Source organism: Bos taurus, chromosome 8 (assembly GCF_002263795.3).
Source record: "Bos taurus isolate L1 Dominette 01449 registration number 42190680 breed Hereford chromosome 8, ARS-UCD2.0, whole genome shotgun sequence".
Taxonomy (NCBI): Eukaryota; Metazoa; Chordata; class Mammalia; order Artiodactyla; family Bovidae; genus Bos; species Bos taurus.
The window spans coordinates 1,527,649-1,547,744 of record NC_037335.1 but is presented as its reverse complement, the minus strand read 5'-3'; the positions used below and the strand labels follow the sequence as shown (position 1 = coordinate 1,547,744).

General features: G+C 42.9%; 1 protein-coding gene across 8 annotated transcripts in view; it reads left to right on the top strand.

Moving 5' to 3' along the window:
* The first annotated feature begins 15,751 nt into the window (after positions 1 to 15,751).
* The window catches only part of NEK1 (NIMA related kinase 1), a 133,166-nt gene continuing 128,821 nt past the window's right edge, over positions 15,752 to 20,096 (top strand). For all 8 annotated transcript variants that reach the window (XM_024996038.2, XM_010807676.3, XM_024996039.2 and 5 more), the window contains exons 1-2: positions 15,752 to 16,159; positions 19,536 to 19,684. In XM_024996038.2, coding sequence (XP_024851806.1) covers positions 19,568 to 19,684 — 117 coding nt within the window. In that variant the 5' untranslated portion in view covers positions 15,752 to 16,159; positions 19,536 to 19,567. The remainder of the gene's footprint in view (positions 16,160 to 19,535; positions 19,685 to 20,096) is intronic.

Below are 20,096 nucleotides of genomic sequence, written 5' to 3'. Positions count from 1 at the left end.
AGCATCAGGGTCTTTTCAAACAACTCAGTTCTTCCAATCAGATGGCCAAAATATTGGAATTTCAGCTTCAGCATCAGTCGTTCCAATGAATATTCAGGACTGATTTCCTTTAGGATGAACTGGTTGGATCTCTTTGCAGTCCAAGGGACTCTTAAGATTCTTCTCCTAAACCACAGTTCAAAGGTGTCAATTCTTCCACACTCAGCTTTATTTATAGTTCAACTCTCACATCCATACATGACTACTGGAAAAACCATAGCCTTGACTAAATGCACCTTTGTTGGCAAAGTAATGTCTCTGCTTTTTAATATGCTGTCTAGGTTGGTCATAACTTTTCTTCCAAGGAGCAAGCGTCTTTTAATTTCATGGCTGCAATCACCATCTTCAGTGATTTTGGAGCCCAGAAAAATAAAGTCAGCCACTGTTTCCACTGTTTCCCCATCTATTTCCCATGAAGTGATGGGACCAGATGCCATGATCTTAGTTTTCTGAATGTTGAGCTTTAAGCCAACTTTTTCACTCTCCTCTTTCACTTTCATCAAGAGGCTCTTTAGTTCTTCATTTTCTGCCATAAGGGTGGTGTCATCTGCATATCTGAGGTTCTTGATATTTCTCCTAGCAATCTTGATTCCAGCTTGTGCTTCATCTAGCCCAGCGTTTCTCATGACGTACTCTGCATATAAGTTCAATAAGCAGGGTGACAATAGACAGCATTCACGTACTCCTTTCCTGATTTGGAACAAGTCTGTTGTTCCATGTCTAGTTCTAACTGTTGTTACCTTACCTGCAAACAGATTTCTCAAGAGGAAGGTCAGGTGGTCTGGTATTCCTATCTCTTTAAGAATTTTCCAGTTTGCAGTGATCCAAACGGTCAAAGGCTTTGGCATAGTCAATAAAGCAGAAGTAGATGTTTTTCTGGAACTCTCTTGCTTTTTCTATGATTCAATGGATGTTGGCAATTTAATCTCTGGTTCCTCTGCCTTTTCTAAATCCAGCTTGAACATCTGGAAGTTCACGGTAAACGTACTGTTGAAGGCTGACTTGAAGAATTTTGAGCAGTGTGTGTGTGTGTGTTAGTCGCTTAGTCGTGTCCGACTCTTTGCAACCCCATAGACCCACCAGACCCCTCCATCCATGGGATTCTCCAGGCAAGAACACTGGAGTGGGTTGCCATTTCCTTCTCCAAAAGGAACTATAGAAAGAAAGAAAGTGAAATCGCTCAGTCGTGTCTGATTCTTTGCAACCCCATGGACTGTAACCTTAGGCTCCTCCATCCACGGAATTTTCCAGGCAAGAGTACTGACTTGAGTTGCCATTTCCTTCTCCATTTTGAGCATTATTTTGCTAGCATGTGAGATAAATGCAATTGTGTAGTAGTTTGAACATTCTTTGGCATTGCCTTTCTTTGGGATTGGAATGAAAACTGATCTTTTCCAGTCCTGTGGCCACTGCTGAGTTTTCCAAATTTGCTGGCATATTGACTGCAGCACTTTCACAGCACCACCTTTTAGGATTTGAAACAGCTCAACTGGAATTCCATCACCTTCCACTAGCTTATTTCGTAGTGATGCTTCCTAAGGCCCACTTCACTTTGCACTCCAGGATGTCTGGCTCTAGGTGAGTGATCACACCATCGTGATTATCTGGGTCGTGAAGATCTTTTTTGTACAGTTCTTCTGTGTATTCTTGCCACCTCTTCTTAATATATTCTGCTTCTGTTAGGTCCATACCATTTCTGTCCTTTATCGAGCCCATCTTTGCATGAAATGTCCCCTTGGTATCTCTAATTTTCTTGAAGAGATCTCTAGTCTTTCCCATTCTGTTGTTTTCCTCTATTTCTTTGCACTGATCACTGAGGAAGGCTTTCTTGTCTCTCCTTCCCATTCTTTGGAATTCTGCATTCAAATGGGTATATCTTTCCTTTTCTCCTTTGCTTTTCGCTTCTCTTCTTTTCACAGATATTTGTAAGGCCTCCTCAGACAGCCATATTGCTTTTTTGGATTTCTTTTTCTTGGGGATGGTGTTGATCACTGCCTCCCATACAATGTCATGAACCTCTGTCCGTAGTTCATCAGGCACTCTATCAGATCTAATCCCTTGAATCTGTCACTTCCATTGTATAATCATAAGGGATTTGATTTAGGTCACACCTGAATGGTCTAGTGGTTTTCCCTACTTTCTTCAATTTAAGTCTGAATTTGGCAATAAGGAGTTCATGATCAGAGCCACAGTCAGCTCCCTGTCTTGTTTTTACTGACTGTATAGAGCTTCTCCATCTTTGGCTGCAAAATGTATAATCAATCTGATTTCTGTGTTGACCATCTGGTGATGTCTATGTGTAGAGTCTTCTCTTGTGTTGTTGGAAGCTAAGTCCATGCTCCACAACTATTGGGTCTGTGCTCTAGGACCAGGTAGCACAGCTACTAAGTCCATGTGCCACACTACTGAAGCCGGTGTGCCCCAGAGCCTGTGTTCTTCAACAAGAAAAACCACCACATCAAGAAGCCCGTGTGTCAAAACTGGAGGGTTGCCCCCATTCACAACAACTACAGAAAGTCCACAAGCAACAAGGAAGACCCAGTGCAGCCAAAAAATAATTAATTAATTAATTTAGAAAAGAGTAACAACTTCTCCTGGAGAAGGCAATGGCATCCCGCTCCAGTACTCTTGCCTGGAGAATCCCAGGGACGGGGGAGCCTGGTGGGCTGCTGTCTATGGAGTCACACAGAGTCGGACACAACTGAAGTGACTTAACAGCAGCAGCAGCAGCAGCAACAACCTCTCCTGGAGAAGGAACTGGCACCCCACTCCAGTACTCTTGCCTGGAAAATCCCATAGACGGAGGAGCCTGGTAGGCTACGGTCCATGGGGTCTCTAAGAGTCAGACACAACTGAACAACTTCACTTTCAGTTTTCACTTTCATGCACTGGGGAAGGAAATGGCAACCCACTCCAGTGTTCTTGCCTGGAAGATCCCAGGGACGGGGGAGCCTGGTGGGTTGCCGTCTATGGGGTGTCTAGGAGTCGGACAGGACTGACGCGACTTGGCAGCAGCAGCAGCAACAACCTTTCCAACACAATCACAATATCACAGCTAGGAAATTAACAGTAAATCCCTAATATTATCTGATAGCTAGGCTATATTTAAATTTCACCAGTTGTCAACAAGAAAAGAGTCTTTTACAGATTTTTTTTCAAACCAGGATCCAATCAAGTTTCAAACATTGCATTTTGGTTATGTTTCTTAAATCTCTTTTATTCTTCAACAGTCCCCTGCAATTTTTCATAACACTGATGTTTTAAAGAGACCAGACAAATTGCCTAAAGAATGTTGCAAGATGAACAGTTTGGTTTTTCAATAATAATAGTAATCGTGGTGTGTATAGATTGACCATGTCCCCAAAGAAGATCCTCCCACATCCCACCCCACGCTTTATTTGGGAATAGGGTCTTTACAAGTGTGTTCAAGGTGATGGGCCCTAATCCAACATGCGTGACGTCATCAAAAGAAAAGAGACACAGAGAAGATGGGCACGTGAAGATGAGGTCGAGACTGGGCTTAAGCAGTCCAGACAAAGAAGTTCCTGGGGCACCAGAAGCTGGAAGAAGAAGGAAGGACTCTTCTCCAGAGCCTGATTTCAAACTTCTGGGCTCCAGAAAGGTGCAAGAATAAATTTCTATTGTTATAAGACCCCCAGTTTATGGTAATTTGTTACAACAATCTTAGGAAACTAATATTGGGTTGAACAAAAAGTTCATTCAGATGTTTCATACGATGTTATGGAAAAACCCAACCGAACTTTTTGGCCAACTTAATGCAATGGCTTGAAACATTTGGAAACAATACAGAAAGTCTAAAATTATGCAAGCTAACTTAGTCCTTGTACAACCGGACCAACCTCAGTGCTCAAAAACATACTATTAAATATATCTTGCCTGTCTTTTCAGGGACATTTTAGGCACTACAAAGATGCTGTTGATACATACGTCAAATGATGGAGGAAACTATTCACCAGAAGCCCTGTTAAGAGAACTGGCTTGGTCAGACTTTTTGCAGTGTTTAGAGGGTGCCGGCAGGCTAAGTCGCTTCAGTTGTGTCCTACTCTGTGTGAGTTGTGTCCTACTCTGTGTGACCCTATGGACTTGTAGCCCACCAGGTTCCTCTGTCCATGGGATTTCCCAGGCAAGAATACTGGAGTGGGCTGCCATTTCCTCCTCCAGGGGATCTTCCCGACCCAGGGATTGAACCTTGGTCTTTTACATCTGCATTGACAGGTAGGTTCTTTACCACTAGCGCCACCTGTAGGAAATCCTAGATGTGTCTCAGCTGGTTCCTAGAAGAGGCGTTTGTTTTCCTTTTGAGAGAAGAAAGGGAGGGGAAGGAGCAAGTTGACCAGGAAAAGGTGGGGGTAAGTGCTGGAGGAGAGTTAGCTGTCAAGCTTTGTACAACAGGCTCTGCAAGAGAGGCTGGTTTGCTTCCAGACCAAGTTGCATCAAACTCTGTATCACACACTGGTTTTGGTTACATACACTTTGGGGGCCCTCTAGGGAAAGCACAAGAGAGTAATGAATACCTGATCGGAGTGTATTTTTCTGTATCTTACCCGGAGATTACCTGCGTAGTGTGGTATAGGAGGTTACCTCGATGCAGTGGTGGTGGTTTAGTCGCTAAATCGTGTCCAACTCGCGACCCTATGGACTGTAGCCTGCCAGGCTCCTCCATCCATGGGATTCTCCAGGCAAGAATACTGGAGAGGGTTGCCATTTCCCTCTTCTCAATGCAGTGGTACCCTTAAAATGCACAGGCAGACAAGCTGTCCCAGAGGTCAGGGAAAGCCAACACACCCTGAGAAGCCAGGGGGGAAGAAAGAAACACACTCAGGATAGGCTGCAACTGGAATGGAAAGATTGAAGGCTGTGGTCATGCAGCATACATATGTCTTATCTGTCTTTGTGGCCTCCCATGGATTGTGGGGTAGTTAGAACTAGAAGTGAGCTTTGAGAAAGAGTCCAGAAATGGAAGGTGCTTCAGGCCCATGACACACGCCATCGGAGAGAAGCAAGAGCTAGAGTGCCTGAGCATAGCCCAGGTTGCCGGTTAACCTGTTGAGCCCTTCTGGGGCAGGACACGTGCGACACAGAGTGTTACCGCTGGGTGGCAGGATTAAGACCCGTGTATGCCGGTGTCTTGTGGATATTTAGTGTGCCATGAATATATGGGGCTTGATACATGTCTGATGGGTCTTGTGTGTTTAGTGCCTTGAGAACATGTCACATCTCCTGGTCCTTCCAACTTTTTCAATCTCAGCTCTCAAGTCTAGGTAGGCCCTAATGACCTGTCCACCATGCCTCACAGCTGAGTAATTTGCGTCATCTGTGCTTTGTCCACGAGCTTAGTCTGTCCTATTTCTTTTCTCCAAGGCAGAATTGAATATTCTCAAACGACACAGTCCTGGGTTTCAGGGCTTGTATGGTGCCCCTGTGGTGATGGGAGTGCCCACAACACAGTCCAACTTCTCAGGACTCTTTCATTGCTGGTATCATGATAGAATGCGTGAAACCATGGTTATATCTAAGCACATGCATCCATGCATGCTCAGGCACTCAGTCGTGCATGACTCTGCAACCCCATGGACTGTAGTCCACCAGCCTCCTCTGTCCATGGGATTTTCCAGGCAAGAGTGCTGGAGTCGGTTGCCATTTCCTCCTCCAGGGGATCTTCCCGACCCAGGGATCGAATTTAAGTCTCCTGCATTGCAGGTGGATTCTTTACCACTGAGCCACGTAGGAAGCCCATATCTAAGCACAGTTTTCTCTTATTTTACTTGGGACTCTTTTGGACAAGTTTTGTAGGTTCTTTTTTCAGAAAAAATGTTGGAAAGTAATCGAAAACTTTTCTAAACTAAGTGGGTTTTTTCAAGAGATTTACAGACATATGTTTTCTTTTCTCACTGCAGATAATGGTGCCTAATATGGGGAGAGGTGCTCAGATTTGAGCCTAGACAATAGTCAGAGCCATATAAGTGTGGTATCATATCCACCCTGAGGAACTGTAGTTACCACTATAGTTAATTGTATGGTATATTTGAATATTATTCAGATACCAGATACTAAGAGTTCTCATCACAAGGGGAAAAAAAACCAAAACATGGTTTTCCTTTTTTCTTGGTATCTACATGAGATGGCAGATGTTAACTAAGCATTGTGGTAATGATTTCACAATATATGTGAGTTAAATCATTACACTGTACACTTTGAAGTTATGCAGTGCTGTACATCAGTTACATTTCAGTAAACTGGACAAACCCAAACCAAGGAATACAAACTGACAAAAGCCTATCAGTCCACAGGAAGTACTTGGAGGCAGAGCAGAACACATTGCGTGAATAAAGCCAGGCTCCTGTACATTAAATCATAGTTTCTAGTGAGAACTGAGCTGAAGCACTAATAAAAAGAGCTCTACCAAGACTTCTATTAGCTCTATTTCTCTGCCACTGACCAACCAACACAACCTTTAAGCTCCCAAGGAAAGTGAAAGAGTAACTCGCAGTGCTAAGAGTGTACTTACTCCAGCCACGTCTGGTGCCCTGGTATATCCAGGGCAGGGTAGGCATCGCCAGCCAGTGGCTGTGATGGCAGCCAGTCCTTCCTGCCAGGACTTCTGTCCTTCTGGAAGAGGCAGTTTGGAACGTACTATTTTATAGGATTAGCAAGAGAAGTCAGAAAAACACTGGGGAATCCTATTTCAGTTCTTCCTAGATTCTTGCTCTCTGGCCCCAGTCAAATTGCTCTGAGCTTTTCCTGAAGTAAAAAAACCTGAAGATATGATTGTTTGCCATAAAGACATTAAAAATACATTAGAAAAAATGTTCCACAGAAAATCAGAGATATGAACAAGTTCGTATAGACGTACCTCATACATTTGTGAGCTCTCTCAGAAAAGGAACTTTGATTTTATCGCCTACGTTTCAGGCACATGGGCAAGAGGGAGAGAAAGAAGCTGAGATGTTCTATTAGGAAAATGGAGGTGTGGTTTTAGTCTGGAAATTCTTGATATCACCAGTATCGGGGAACTAGTTGAAAAATGGCCTTTTCTTGTCTTTGGCCTTTTCCCTAAGGAAGAACGTGAAATGAATAGATTTGCAGTCTTAATTACATTTTGAAGGCTTTGGCTTTGCTGACAGTCTTCCAGTTTCATGATTTTTTTCCTGTGCTTATCTATGCTCAGGTCATGTCCAACTCTTTTGCAACCGCATAGACTGTAGCTCACCAGGTTTCTCTTGCCTGGGATTCTCCAGGCAAGAATACTGGCGTGGGTTGACATTTCTTCCTCCAGGGGATCTTCGAGCCCAGGGATCAAACCCATACCTCCTGTGTCTCCTGCATTGGCAAGTGGGTTCTTTACACTGAGCCACCAGAGAAGCCCAAGATTCTTTCCTACAGATCCCCTAGCTAAGCCTCCCTGGAACTTGACACTGTTGAGTTAGGAAAAAATGCACAGTGTGAGAGTTGTGAGTTAAATTTTATTTGAGGCAAAATGAGGACTGCAGCCCAGGAGACAGCACCTCAGACAGCTCAGAGAGACTGCTCCAAAGCAGCAGGGGAGGTCAGTATATACATGATTGTGGTGAAGGGGGGAACACGTGCAATGAAGCACATATTTTTCCAGAAAGTTTCTGCTGGTCTCATGAAGATTTGCCAGCCACAGGGAGCAGACGTCACCATGAAGGATTTTAGTGCTGTTCTAGATATGAGGAGATACAAGAATTGGGTTCATAAAGTCGGCTCCTGAGACTAACTCTCTGAAGACCTGTCTTGCCAGTTTTTCTCCCCTGGGCACCCAGCGTGTCATTCATGCTCTCCCCCTGGAACTCCTTTTCAGGGAGTGCTGAAGGTCAGCAGCGGCAGCAGCACGTGACTTAATCTTTGGAGAGGCAGATGGCGAGCGCCCATGGCAAGTGTCCTTGTGTAATTGACAGTATTCTCTGAGCTAGTCAACCAAGCCCGTCCCCAGTTCAGTCTCATGGTGAGACTCCTCTCTCAGGTGCTGCATGGCTCAGGGCTCAGTGTTTTATTTTACTCTTCCTAGAAATGACTGTGATCTCCCTTCTCAGAGCTCCCCCTCGAGCTAGGCCTTCTAGACTAAGACCCGCACGTGCAGCAGGCTGCTGCCATTTCACTCCGAGCACCCTCCAGCTAACGCTTAGTTCACGCCGCACACCCAGCACAAGGCCAGAGTAGGCCTTTATGAGTGTGGCTCAGAACTGAGAGCTCCCACCTTAGAATACAGAAAAACGGAGTGTGCAGACACTGACCTTTTTTTCCTCTCAGATTTGAGTGTCACATGTTTTCAATTTTAGAGACTGTGTTTGCTCCTATTTAAGGCTTTAGGTCTCTCTTCCCCAACAAAAGATGGCTGGTGTGTCAGGATAGTTTGATCCAGTACATACACCTACATAAACACATGACCTTTTAATAAACTCCCAAAGGGAAGGTACTCAGTGTAAGTGGACCGCCGGCCACCTGCTCTGATTTGTTGTCGGATTGTTTCACTGCTGCCTGCTTTCTGGAAAGAATGAACCACAATACCCCATCATCTGGCATGGCACTTAAATCACTGTGTATGAATGACTGGGTGTATTTCTGAAAAACCTCAATAGAAGAGAACTTTGGAAAGCGGCTCCTTTCCCCTTGCCTTGTTAGATGTTGTTTAGTCACCCAGTCGTGTCTGATGCTTTTGCAACCCCACGGACTGTAGCCTGCCAGGGATATACCACTATTAATAAAGGTGGAAAGAATTTTCTTTTTTTTTTCCTACCAGAAAGAGATCTACAAGTATAACTTTATAACTCTATTTAAGATAGAAATTCTGTTTATTATCATAATTTTAAAAAATTAATTTAGGAATTCCCTGGCAGTCCAGTGGCTAGGACTTGGCGCTTTCATTGCCATGGGCCCAGGTTCAATCTCCACGGTCAGGGAACTAAGATCCCACAAGCTGTATGGCAGGGTTAAAAAAAAGTGAATTTAGTGTTAGCATTTCTTTTTTTTTCTTCAAATGGAAATATTGTTGAAACCAAGCAGGATACTGTGGGGTCTTCCTGGGGACAGACCCCCTGCTTCCCCAAACCATGTCCCCTGCCTCTTGTTTGTAGAAAAACTTCAGCCTCCTAGGCCTTTCCCAAGTTCCAAAAAGCCAATTTAATCAGAGAAGTTAGAAAATACACAAAGGAAAATACTCAAACAAGATGGAAAAATAAGAGTTTACCCATAAAATAAAGTCAAGGACTTTTACTTCCTCCTCAGTGGCTAGAGGTAATTTCCTAGAGATAATCTCTAGCAGGGAGATCAAATCAGCCCATCCTAAAGGAAATCAACCCTGAATACTCATGGGAAGGACTGATGCTGAAGCTCCAACACTGTGCCACCTATGTGAAGAGCTGACTCTTTGGAAAAGACCCTGATGCTGGGAATGATTCAGGGCAGGAGAAGAAGGGGGCGGCAGAGGATGAGATGGTTAGATAGCATCACCGACTCAATGGACATGGGTTTCAGCAAACTCTGGAAGATAGTGAAGGGCAGAGAGGCCTGGTGTGCTGCAGTCCATGTGGTCACAAAGAGTCAGCTTAGCGACCGAACAACAACGGCTGAAGATGATTTCCTAAGCCATACCCTTGAACTGTTTTGCAGTACTAAAACCCCTTCCTGTCAGAAGTTAACTGTGTGCTGATCATGAGCATCAGACCCCAGACTGGTCGGAGCCAGAAAACTGATAATTGAGTTTCCTGGAATACTACCACGTCAGCTCAGCATCAACCAGTCTGTACATAAGCTGATCACACTGTCTTCAACCCCCTCCTTCCCCTGGCCTTTCAAAACCCTCCCGAAGGCCAGGCCGGCAGGGAGATCAGGTCTTTGAATCACTAGCTACCCCTCCTGGCTCCATGTCCTGGGATGAACTCTGCACTCTCCCTCCTCGCACCCTGGCTTCACAGAGCAAGGGTGTCCAGACCCTAGTTTGGTTTGGTAATGTTGTTATAGAATTTTTTGACTACTAAAACAACTGATTCTTTCTAAAACAGACACATTGAATGACAAATCAATAGTTAAATGGAAAAGAAATCCACCAATGGATACAGATACAGATAGAAAATGTAATATATTATAAAGTTGACATTTGAAATCAGTGGAAAAGGAAATCACATTTAATGAATAATTCTGGCATTATTAGATTTCCTCCAAACGAATACAAAGTCATTCTCCCTATGTTACTCATATATAAAAATAAATTTCAAATGCATTAAATCTATTAGACAATTGAAATACAAGAACACTGAGATTATTCAGCTAACTTTGGGGTGAAGGAATACTGGCTTGGCAAGATGAAAAACGTGAATGACAAATAAAAAGACTGATAGATCTTGGGGGCACAGGGCCCCCCAATTTGACTACAAATTGACAAATTTCTGTATGGTCAAAGATACCATAAAAACTATCAAAACACCAGTGAGAAACTGCCAGAAATATTTGTTTCAGACCATAATAAATGGTTAATTTCCACATTTTACAAATATCACCTATAAATTGATAAAAAGATACTCAAATAGAAAAAGGGGCAAGTGGTATGAAAGGCAGACCCATGGAGGAAATTTTAAAAATTTGCAAAATTAAGAAACATCCAGAGGAAGTGGTAGATGGTCTGCAAACACAGCCACTTTTGACTCCCTGCCTTCTTATAAATTGTGACTGGCCTTGAGCCTCCTTTTCACCAGGAATGTGCAGAAGTGACACCTCACCCTTTCCTGGCCTCACCTTTAAAAGGACTGGCAGAGTCTATTTCTAACTTATGGGCTTCTCTGGTGGTTCAGTGGTAAAGAATCTGCCTGTCAAAGCAAGAGACATGGGTTCAATCTCTGGTTGGGAAATTCCCTGGAGGAGGACATGGCAACCCACTCCAGTATTCTTGCCTGGAGAATGCCATGGACAGAGGAGCCTGGCGGGATACAGTCCATGGTGTGCATAGAGTGGGACACGACTGAGCACACGGTTTACTTCTCCCTTACTGTGAGGGCAGCTATTCTGAAAGGGGTGTGGCTCTCCTGAGACTGCAGGGCTGTGTGTGTCCTGCGCCCCACATAGGGGCGCAGCAGAGCTGCCAGGCAGCACAGCACGGTCTGCAGTTGCAGGAAACTGAGTGAGTGGTTCTAGCTGGAACCACAAAGAGCACAAGCACCACCCACAAGAACCCTGTTTGACTTCCTGGCCTCAGAATTGTGAGAAAAAAGAAATCACTGTTGAGCCTTTGGCCACTAAGCTTTAGGGTGGCTTGTTGCACAGAGAAATATGACCAAAGCACAGGAGTACCTATTAAAGTGAAAAAATTTTTTTAAAGCATACTTTTTGACCCAGCAAGCTCACTTTTCAGAGTCTCTGAAGATAAAGAACAGTGCCACTGGAAACCATCTCTAAGTCTGTTGAGTGGGATCTAATTAAATAGATTTCAGTACATCCATCTCATGGAGTATTGATACCATAAACAAGAATTAGTTGATCTCTGCAGAAATGTTCATGATGTACTGTTAAAAAGTTCAGGTTACAAAAAAAAAAAATTCAGGTTGCAAAATAATGTTTATACTATAATCTTGTTTGTTAAAAGATTAAAACTAATATATATGCACATGAGTTCATTTATGTTTTCATGAATTTAGAGAAAAATGTAGATTATATGCATGAAAATTAACAATTTTCATTGTTCTGGGGAGTTCTGGAAACAGACTGCATGTGGACTTTACCTTGCATGTTTATGTCTAGAGGTTGTTGCAGAGAACAAAGACTTTTTGGTTGTTTGAAAGAAAAAAAACCAATAAAAATTTTAAATAAAAGAATCAAAGAAACTCAGACACATTCTCGTTGTCAAAGAAATAAAAATTACAGAGGTATGTAAATCAGAAAGGGAAATAATCAGATAATCCTTCTAACTCAGGTTATGAAAACAAGTCCCCCTAAAACCGAGTTCCCTTAACCAAGTTTATGATTTATCTCTCTACCCCAAATTGTATCCCCCTTCTTGTCTCCTCTGACCTCAATTCTGTGCCCACCAAACACTCATCAGCCAGATGACTCAAACTGCTGTTGAGAACATCGTTCAAATACTAGTGAGAGTCACTCAGTCATGTCTGACTCTTTGCCACCCCCATGGACTATACAGCCCAAGGAATTCTCCAGACCAGAATACTGGAGTGGGTGGCCTTTCCTTTTCCCAAGGGATCTTCCCAAACCAGGGATCGAATTCAGGTCTCCTACATTGCAGGCGGATTCTTTACCAGCTGAGCCACAAGGGAAGTTCAAGCACTAACACTGCTATTATAGACACCATCATTAACTACAACTCAGGTGCTTGCTCCAGGGAAAGATGAACTCACAGACCCCCTAGCCATGGACCACCTGGCTAGAAAATGATAAACCAGAGACGTCTTGACTCCTGAAACCACGATTAAGAAATGTCACAAGACAATGGTTGACCCCAGCGTCTTTGTCCTTCCCGTTTAAAAAACCGAACTCAGACAGCAAGGGGGCGTGGCTCTAAGGCTGGTCTCCACCCCCTTGCTTGGAGTCAGTCCTCCAATAAAGCCTCCTTTGCTGCAAACTCCTGCCTTTCTGTGCCTCCGGAGTTCGAGTTCAGCTTTCTGTGCCGCGAGAGCCTGATCTTCATCCCATCATTGTAAAGACTAAACTGCTTTATTTACTCAACAATACATCAAGGGCAAATAGCAGGGGAAGAAGTGGAAACAAAAACTGGTCTTTAAAATCACTGTGGATGGTGACGACAGCAATGAGATTAAAAGATGCTTGCTCCTAGACAGCATATTAAAAAGCAGAGACATCACTTTGCTGACAAAGGTCCATACAGTCAAAGCTGTGGTTTTACCAGTAGTCATATACGCATGTGATAGCTGGACCACAAAGAAGGCTGAGCACCAAGAATTGATGCTTTCAAATTGTAGTGCTGGAGAAGACTCTTGAGAGTTCCTTGGACTGCGAGGAGATCAAACCAGTCAACCCTAAAGGAAATCAACCCTGAATATTCATTAGAAGGACTGATGTTGAAGCTGAAGCTCCAATACTTTGGTCACCTGATATGAAGAGCCATGCCTGAGTGTGTGCTACGCTGCTTCAGTCGTGTCCGACTCTTTGTGACCCCATGGACTATAGTCCACCAGGACCCTCTGTCCATGGGATTCTCCAGGCAAGAATACTGGAGTGGGTTGCTCTGCCCTCCTCCAGGGGATCTTCCCCACCCAGGGATTGAACCCGTGTCTCTTATGCCTTCTGCATTGGCAGGCGGGTCCTTTACCACTAGCACCACCTGGGAAGCCCCTATGAAGAGCCAGATTATTGGAAAAGACCCTGATGCTGGGAAAGATTGATGACAAAAGGAGAAGCGGGCGGCAGAGGATGAGATGGTTGGATGGCATCACCGACTCAGTGCATGTGAATTTGAGCAAACTCCAGGAGATAGTGGAGGACAGAGGAGTATGGCATACCACAGTCCGTGGGATTGTAGAGTTGGACTTAGTGACTGAATAACAACAACATCAAGGGCAACTTTCTGTGTCAAAAAATTCTGTCACTCTTTTAATATTTTCAGAATACTCCTTTGTTTGACTTCATTGTAATGTATTGTCAATTTCATATTGTTAGACATCTACATTCCTCTTAGTTTTTCTGGTTATAAACAATGGTTGCTTTGTCTTAGAAGTGAACTTGCTGTCTAGGGTATGCCTATAGCTAGCATGCCTTCTGCAAAGACTCTAGCAGTTTATGTTCTCACCAATAGTTTATGACAGAAGTCTAAAGAAGGAGCTGACTAAGCATTCTTTATGAAAACGACAAAATGAATTTACTTATGTTAGTAATTGGCAATGTTTTCATATTGTTTGCTGAACAAAGGGATGTGGGTAGAGCCAGAGTCACTGTGCATTCAGACACCAAAATTCCTACTGACTGGGGGTGGGAGGGGTCACAGGAGGTTAGCTGAAAAGTTCAGAAATGAGGAAAACAAGTGTTTCACATGGAGATGGAAGAGAGGAGATAGACCAATGGTGACTTGCCTAGCTTGCCAGGTTGGATGACTTGCAGTGCCATCTTCTGGCAAAGAAGCCAAAAAACGTTCAATTTCCATGCTAGCAATAGAGTGCTTCTTTAATACAAGCAGGGCTCAATCACACTGAAGGAGAACCCAGAGAGGCTTAGACTTTGGTGTGTTGTGGAGGACATGAGGGGAAGAAAACTGATTTCTTGGAAGCAAATATATGAATCATTTACATGTGAGGTCTCTGGCAAAATCTGTGGTGTCTCTGCCAGCTACACACAGCACGTATGAAAGGTACAACCTGGAGAGGAATTAAGACAGCCACACCACCATCCTCCTTCAGCTTCAAGTTTGGATTCTCCAGTATCCTGGGCTACTCTCAGAAAGGCAAGTTAGCCAAAGGGCTACTCAGGACTACACCGAACCTGATCCCTTATTACAGAAAAATCTGTCTCCATCTTTGAAACTCCTGCAATGGAGGAGGGTACTTAGACCACTGAACCTTTCAGTGTACCAGTAAGAAACACATACACTCAGCAGATGTAAAGGTGTGGAAAAGCACGTTATACTTATTTGTTTTTTCTTTGTTTCTTAATTTTCTCTTTAAACCATGTTATATTAAAAATTCAAGACTTAAAAATACTCTTTTGCTTTAATCATCCAAAATATAGTAGGATTAGTCTTGCTTTTTAAAAACATTCTATTTATTTATTGAGGTACAGCCAGTGTACAATATTACATATGTTTCAGGTGTACAACATATTGATTAAAATTTTTTACAGGTTACATTTCAGTTATAGTTTTAACCAACAATATCTATGTTTCCCTGTGCTGTATAATATGTATCTTTTACTATTTATTGTATACATAGTAGTTGTACATCTTAATCCCATATCCCTATCGTGCCCCACTTCTCTCCCCACTGATAACTAGTATGAATAGTTTGTTTTCATCAGTTTCCTTTCTTTTATATTCTCTAGTTTACATTATTTTCTAGATTCCACATGTGACATCATTACAGTATATGTCTTTGATTTATTTCACTTGTCTTGCTTTTTAAAGCAAAATCAGTTTTCAAAATGTGGCATCCCTGGGCTTCCTTGGTGGTTTAATGGTAAAGAATCCGCCTACCAGTGCAGGAGATAGGTCCTTGGTGAGGAACGGATCCAACAAGCCACGGAGTAACTGGGCCCTGTGTCACAACTACTAAAGCTCGTCCTCCCCAGCAAGAGAAACCCCCGCAATGAGAAGGCTGCACACTGCACCTGGAGAGTAGCCCCCGCTCTCTCTCTCAGAAAAGCCCATGCAGCAAGAAATACTCAAAACAGCCAAATAATTATTAAAAATGTGACATCTCTAACAAAGCTAAATAAGTCCCTTTTCCCTTGCATATGTGTGGGACGATAACAGGCTTTACTCCACATCACCTTGCGTAGCGGTCCCGTTGCCGCCTGGCCTCACTCCTGTGAATGAGGACGCTCCTGTCCCTCTGCGCCTCCCTCCCCTCCTCCCGCAGCCTGCGGCACCTGCAGCGCCCACACCTCCGGAGCCCGGCCCCGCCTTGGCCCCGCCCTGGCCCCGCCCCCGAGGTCCTTCCCGGCCGCCTCCGCTCAGCGCCCGGGTCCGCGCTGACGTCACATGCCCGCGCCGAGGCGCCACGCCCGCTGCTCTGCCTCCTGTGAGGTATTGGGGCGTCCTGTGAGGAGTCCTGAGGCGGGACTTCTAAGCGCTTCTCCACGTCGCCCGAGTATCAGGTGTCCGCGTGGCGAGGCGGGGGCACGAACCGTCAAGGAGCCCCCAGACCCAATGCGCCCGCCCCACAAGGCCGCTGGCAGCCGCCGCTGAGAAGTTGGGGGCGGCGCCCGGGGCACTCCCCCTGCCGCCGTTGCCAGGGGCTCGGGAACCGGTTGGTTCGGTCCGGAGACGCGGAGTCGTGTCCCGGGGCGTTGGCCCGGGCGGCGCAGGCTGCGGCCCGATGCGCTTTCTGGACCGCGGAAGGTCGGCTCTGCCTCGCTGAGCCCTGGGGGAGGCGGCGGCCCGGAAGGTGCCCACGGCCTGAGTCCTGAGGTGAGCGGCGCTCTGGGAGGCATGACGTGCAGAACTGAGAGGTTATTCTCTTGCGGGAGACCTCGCCCTGACTTCGTTCTGGGGAGGCTGCGGACTCCTGCCCTGAGGTGCACGGAAATAGCCTCATCTCACTGAGATGATAATTCTCTAAGGAACAGCATTACTAAGCAATCCTTGGACGTTATTAATAGGCGATATAAAAAAAAAAGCGATAGTGAGCATGAAATTAAAGTAATATTATAAGTGTTGTTATCGATAGCAAGTCATTTACGTTGCTTATCTCTTGTCTCCAGTCTTAAATTGCATACACGGTTTAATTAGAAAACGAGTAGCAGTTAACTGGTTAGCTCGTAATCTTACATTCCACTTCCCGTAGTTTCAAACAGTCTACATGTATGGCATTGAAAGTTCTAATACTTTTAGAGTTCATAAGGCTTTTTTAAAAAAATATATAGGCCTAATTTTTATTCTCTATTGTAAGATCCGCCCCAAAACATAGAGATTTTTTTTGTTGTTCTTGCCATGGTAAATTACATCGGAGATACCTTGAAGGATTAAAAATAATTGGCAATCTCTGCCAGCAATGGGCTTTTCTTATGATGCAGCAGTATTATAGAGACCATGGAGGGAAGCCATATGTGGAGAGAGTAGTTCTTTGTTTCTGTTTTAGATTTGTCTGAAATTAGAGGATCCACAGATCTGTTTCAAGATTGCGCACTTTTTTTTTTTTCCTTTGGTGAGAGATAAGGAGCCTATTTTGTGGAAAAATAGGTTTTTGTACATTAAGAGTCACCAATTGGGAGTTTCGTAAAGGTTATGGAACTTGGCCAGGGGAGTTCTTTTGAGGTCATTTTCATAATGCATTGATACTGTGTTCCAGGTAAATCTTAACTGTAATCCCGTGGACATGGCATCATCTCATGAATATAAACCATTTACATGTTCATACTTTCCACTAGGGAAACTGTTTATTGTCTGAATAGTCTTACAGAGAGGACTAGACTTCAGAGAAGGAGATTATTTTGAACCAGCTCTAGTAGGAATCCCATTTTTGTCTTCAGCTTTTTTGAATTATGAGAAATGAGACAGGGCCTTTCCTCATTGAGGAGTTAAATTGACCTCCTTCAGTCTAAAATGGGATTTATTATTTTGGGAGAACTATATGTGTGGATCATAGTTGCAGTTAGTACCGTAAGTTCTTGAAAGCTGTTGACATTTCTTCACCAGTGTTTCCCTTTAGGACAACTTGCTTGTCCGTCAAATAGCTGAAGCAGCTGAAAAGGCTTGATTCAAGTTCCATATTATTGAGGATACAGTTTTTCATCATATACTGTTAACATTTTTCACATTTGGTGCACATCATTTTATTAAACATTCATGACTTAAAGATGTTCTTGTAACATGTGAGGAAAGATGTCTAACTTAACTAACAGACTGCTTTTTCTGGAACATAGTTGACATACTTAAAAAGAGTGATGTCATATAGAAAAATTTGAGGGACATTTAACTTTTATCATCTGAAGTTTGTGTTGGTATAAAGTGAAGAAAATGGATTTAATTTTTTTTTTTTTTGCCACACGGTTCCCTAGTTTTTAAAATACTGTTTGTTTCAAAATCCATCTTTTGCTTTCAGATTTAAAATGTAACCATGGTCATCCACCAAATTAAAAAAAATTTTTTTTAATGTATTTCTAGACTCCCTGTGATTTGCCTCTTTCATAATTAGCTTTCTAATGTCTCTTGATATCAGGTAAACAAGTCTTCCTTCATTGTTCTTTTTTTTTTTTTTTTTCAGTATTTCCATGGCTGTGGTGGTGGTGGTTTAGTAGCTAAGTCATGTCCAGCTCTTTTGACCCCATGGACTGTAGCCTGCCAGGCTCCTCTGTCCATGGGATTCTCCAGGCAAGAATACTAGAGTCCATAGCTATTTCCTTCTCCGGAGGAACTTCCTGACCCAGGAATCAAACCTGGGTCTCCTGCATTGCAGTCAGATTCTTGACTGAGTCATGAGGGGAGCCCTTAAGTTTTCTATGGCTATTCTTGCTCTTTTTTTCATGTTAACTTTAAAAATCAGCTTGTCTGATCACCCTCACACCCAGAGCTTATGTTTATATTAGGGAAGCATTAAATTTAAAGATTAAGAATTAAAATCTTTCTGATATTGAATCTTCTTTTCCTTCCATGTCTTTTTGTTTCTTCTGTATTTTTTCTGTCCTCAATATTTTTTGATGGTTTGTTTTCCAGATTACTTAATCCTGCTGGCTGTAATGGCTGTAACACCCATGCAATGAGTTCTTAATTCCTGATATTTTATATTTTACTTTTAGGAGTTCATTTAGTAAAGATACATTTCAGGTCTTCGTTGAAATTCTCCTTTTTTAAAAAAAATCACTTATCCATTGTTCCCTCTTATTTTCTTGAACATATTAATCAAGGTTATTTGAAGTCTCCTGCTGATAACTCCATTTTTGAGTCATTTGTGAGGACTAATCTGTTTTGGTCTTGCCTTGTGTTGCATAGCTTAGGAGTGGGCTGTCTAACAGGAGAGGCATTTACATGCACATTTTTGGACTAGTTCTGTTCTTTTTCCTCCTCCTCAGGATTTTTGCAGCCCTAAACTTTGACCGCTTTCTCCTTAGCGCCTAAGGCTGTTGTTTTATATTCAGGCTTTGTTCTGTTGCAGAAATTTAATCTGAAGTTCTTTTATAAGAGCAAACACTGGAAACAAATGTCTAATGAGAGGGGATTAGACAAATAAGTTTAGGAAGTAGTCTTATTAAACTTGTATTCTTATTGCAGGTAGTAAAGTAATCCTGACAATAATTACTGTAGGAAAAAGTCAGCTTCTTTCTCCATATGTGACAAGTCTATGTAGTATTTGACTTTTCAAAGTATTCTTATAGAATTTAAATATCACAAGTTTTATCCTTTTAGCTATTCCTACATTGCATGAGTAAAAGTGAGGTAAGGTTTATTTAACTTCAAGTAGATTTTATATATATATATTTTTAAAGAAAAATAGTCACTGAGGCATTAGAATTTGAATTAAACATTATAATTGTTATAGATGTCATGGTTTATCTCTATTCAGATCAATTCAGTTCAGTTCAGTCGCTCAGTCGTGTCCGACTCTTTGCGACCCCATGAATCGCAGCATGCCAGGCCTCCCTGTCCATCACCAACTCCCGGAGTTCACCCAGACTCACGTCCATCGAGTCAGTGATGCCATCCAGCCATCTCATCCTCTGTTGTCCCCTTCTCCTCCTGCCCCCAATCCCTCCCAGCATCAGAGTCTTTTCCAGTGAGTCAACTCTTCGCATGAGGTGGCCAAAGTACTGGAGTATTAACTGATACTATTTTTATTTTGTATGTCTAGCATATCTGTTAAGATGCCTTAGAAAAAGAACCATGGAGAAATACATTAGAGTACAGAAGATTGGAGAAGGTTCATTCGGAAAAGCCATTCTTGTCAGATCTACAGAAGATGGCAGACAATATGTCATCAAAGAAATTAATATCTCAAGGGTAAGTGTATTTTTTTGTTTGGTTATCCAAGCAGAAGTCTGGTTACAAACAGATTCATTGTTAGAGACAAAAAAAAAAAAGTATGGCAACATATGACATAAAGAGAGACTGTTGTAGTTGCAGAGAAAACCACTCACTTCAGAAGAGTCTATGAATCCTTTTAGACTTTTTTCTGTGACATGTGCTGGTGTTTATGTGTTTAAAAAAGATTCATCATGTACTGCTCTGTAACTTAATCTGATTTGAACATCTTAAAATGTATCTTTTTGTGCATTCAACTCATTCTTTTTAACTTCTGGCTATATTTTATTACTTGGGGTGTGATTTACGGTAACATTATTTTTAACCACTCTCTTTCGGTTGGACTTTTATATCATTTATTTACTTAATTTACTATTTTTCCCCTTCTATT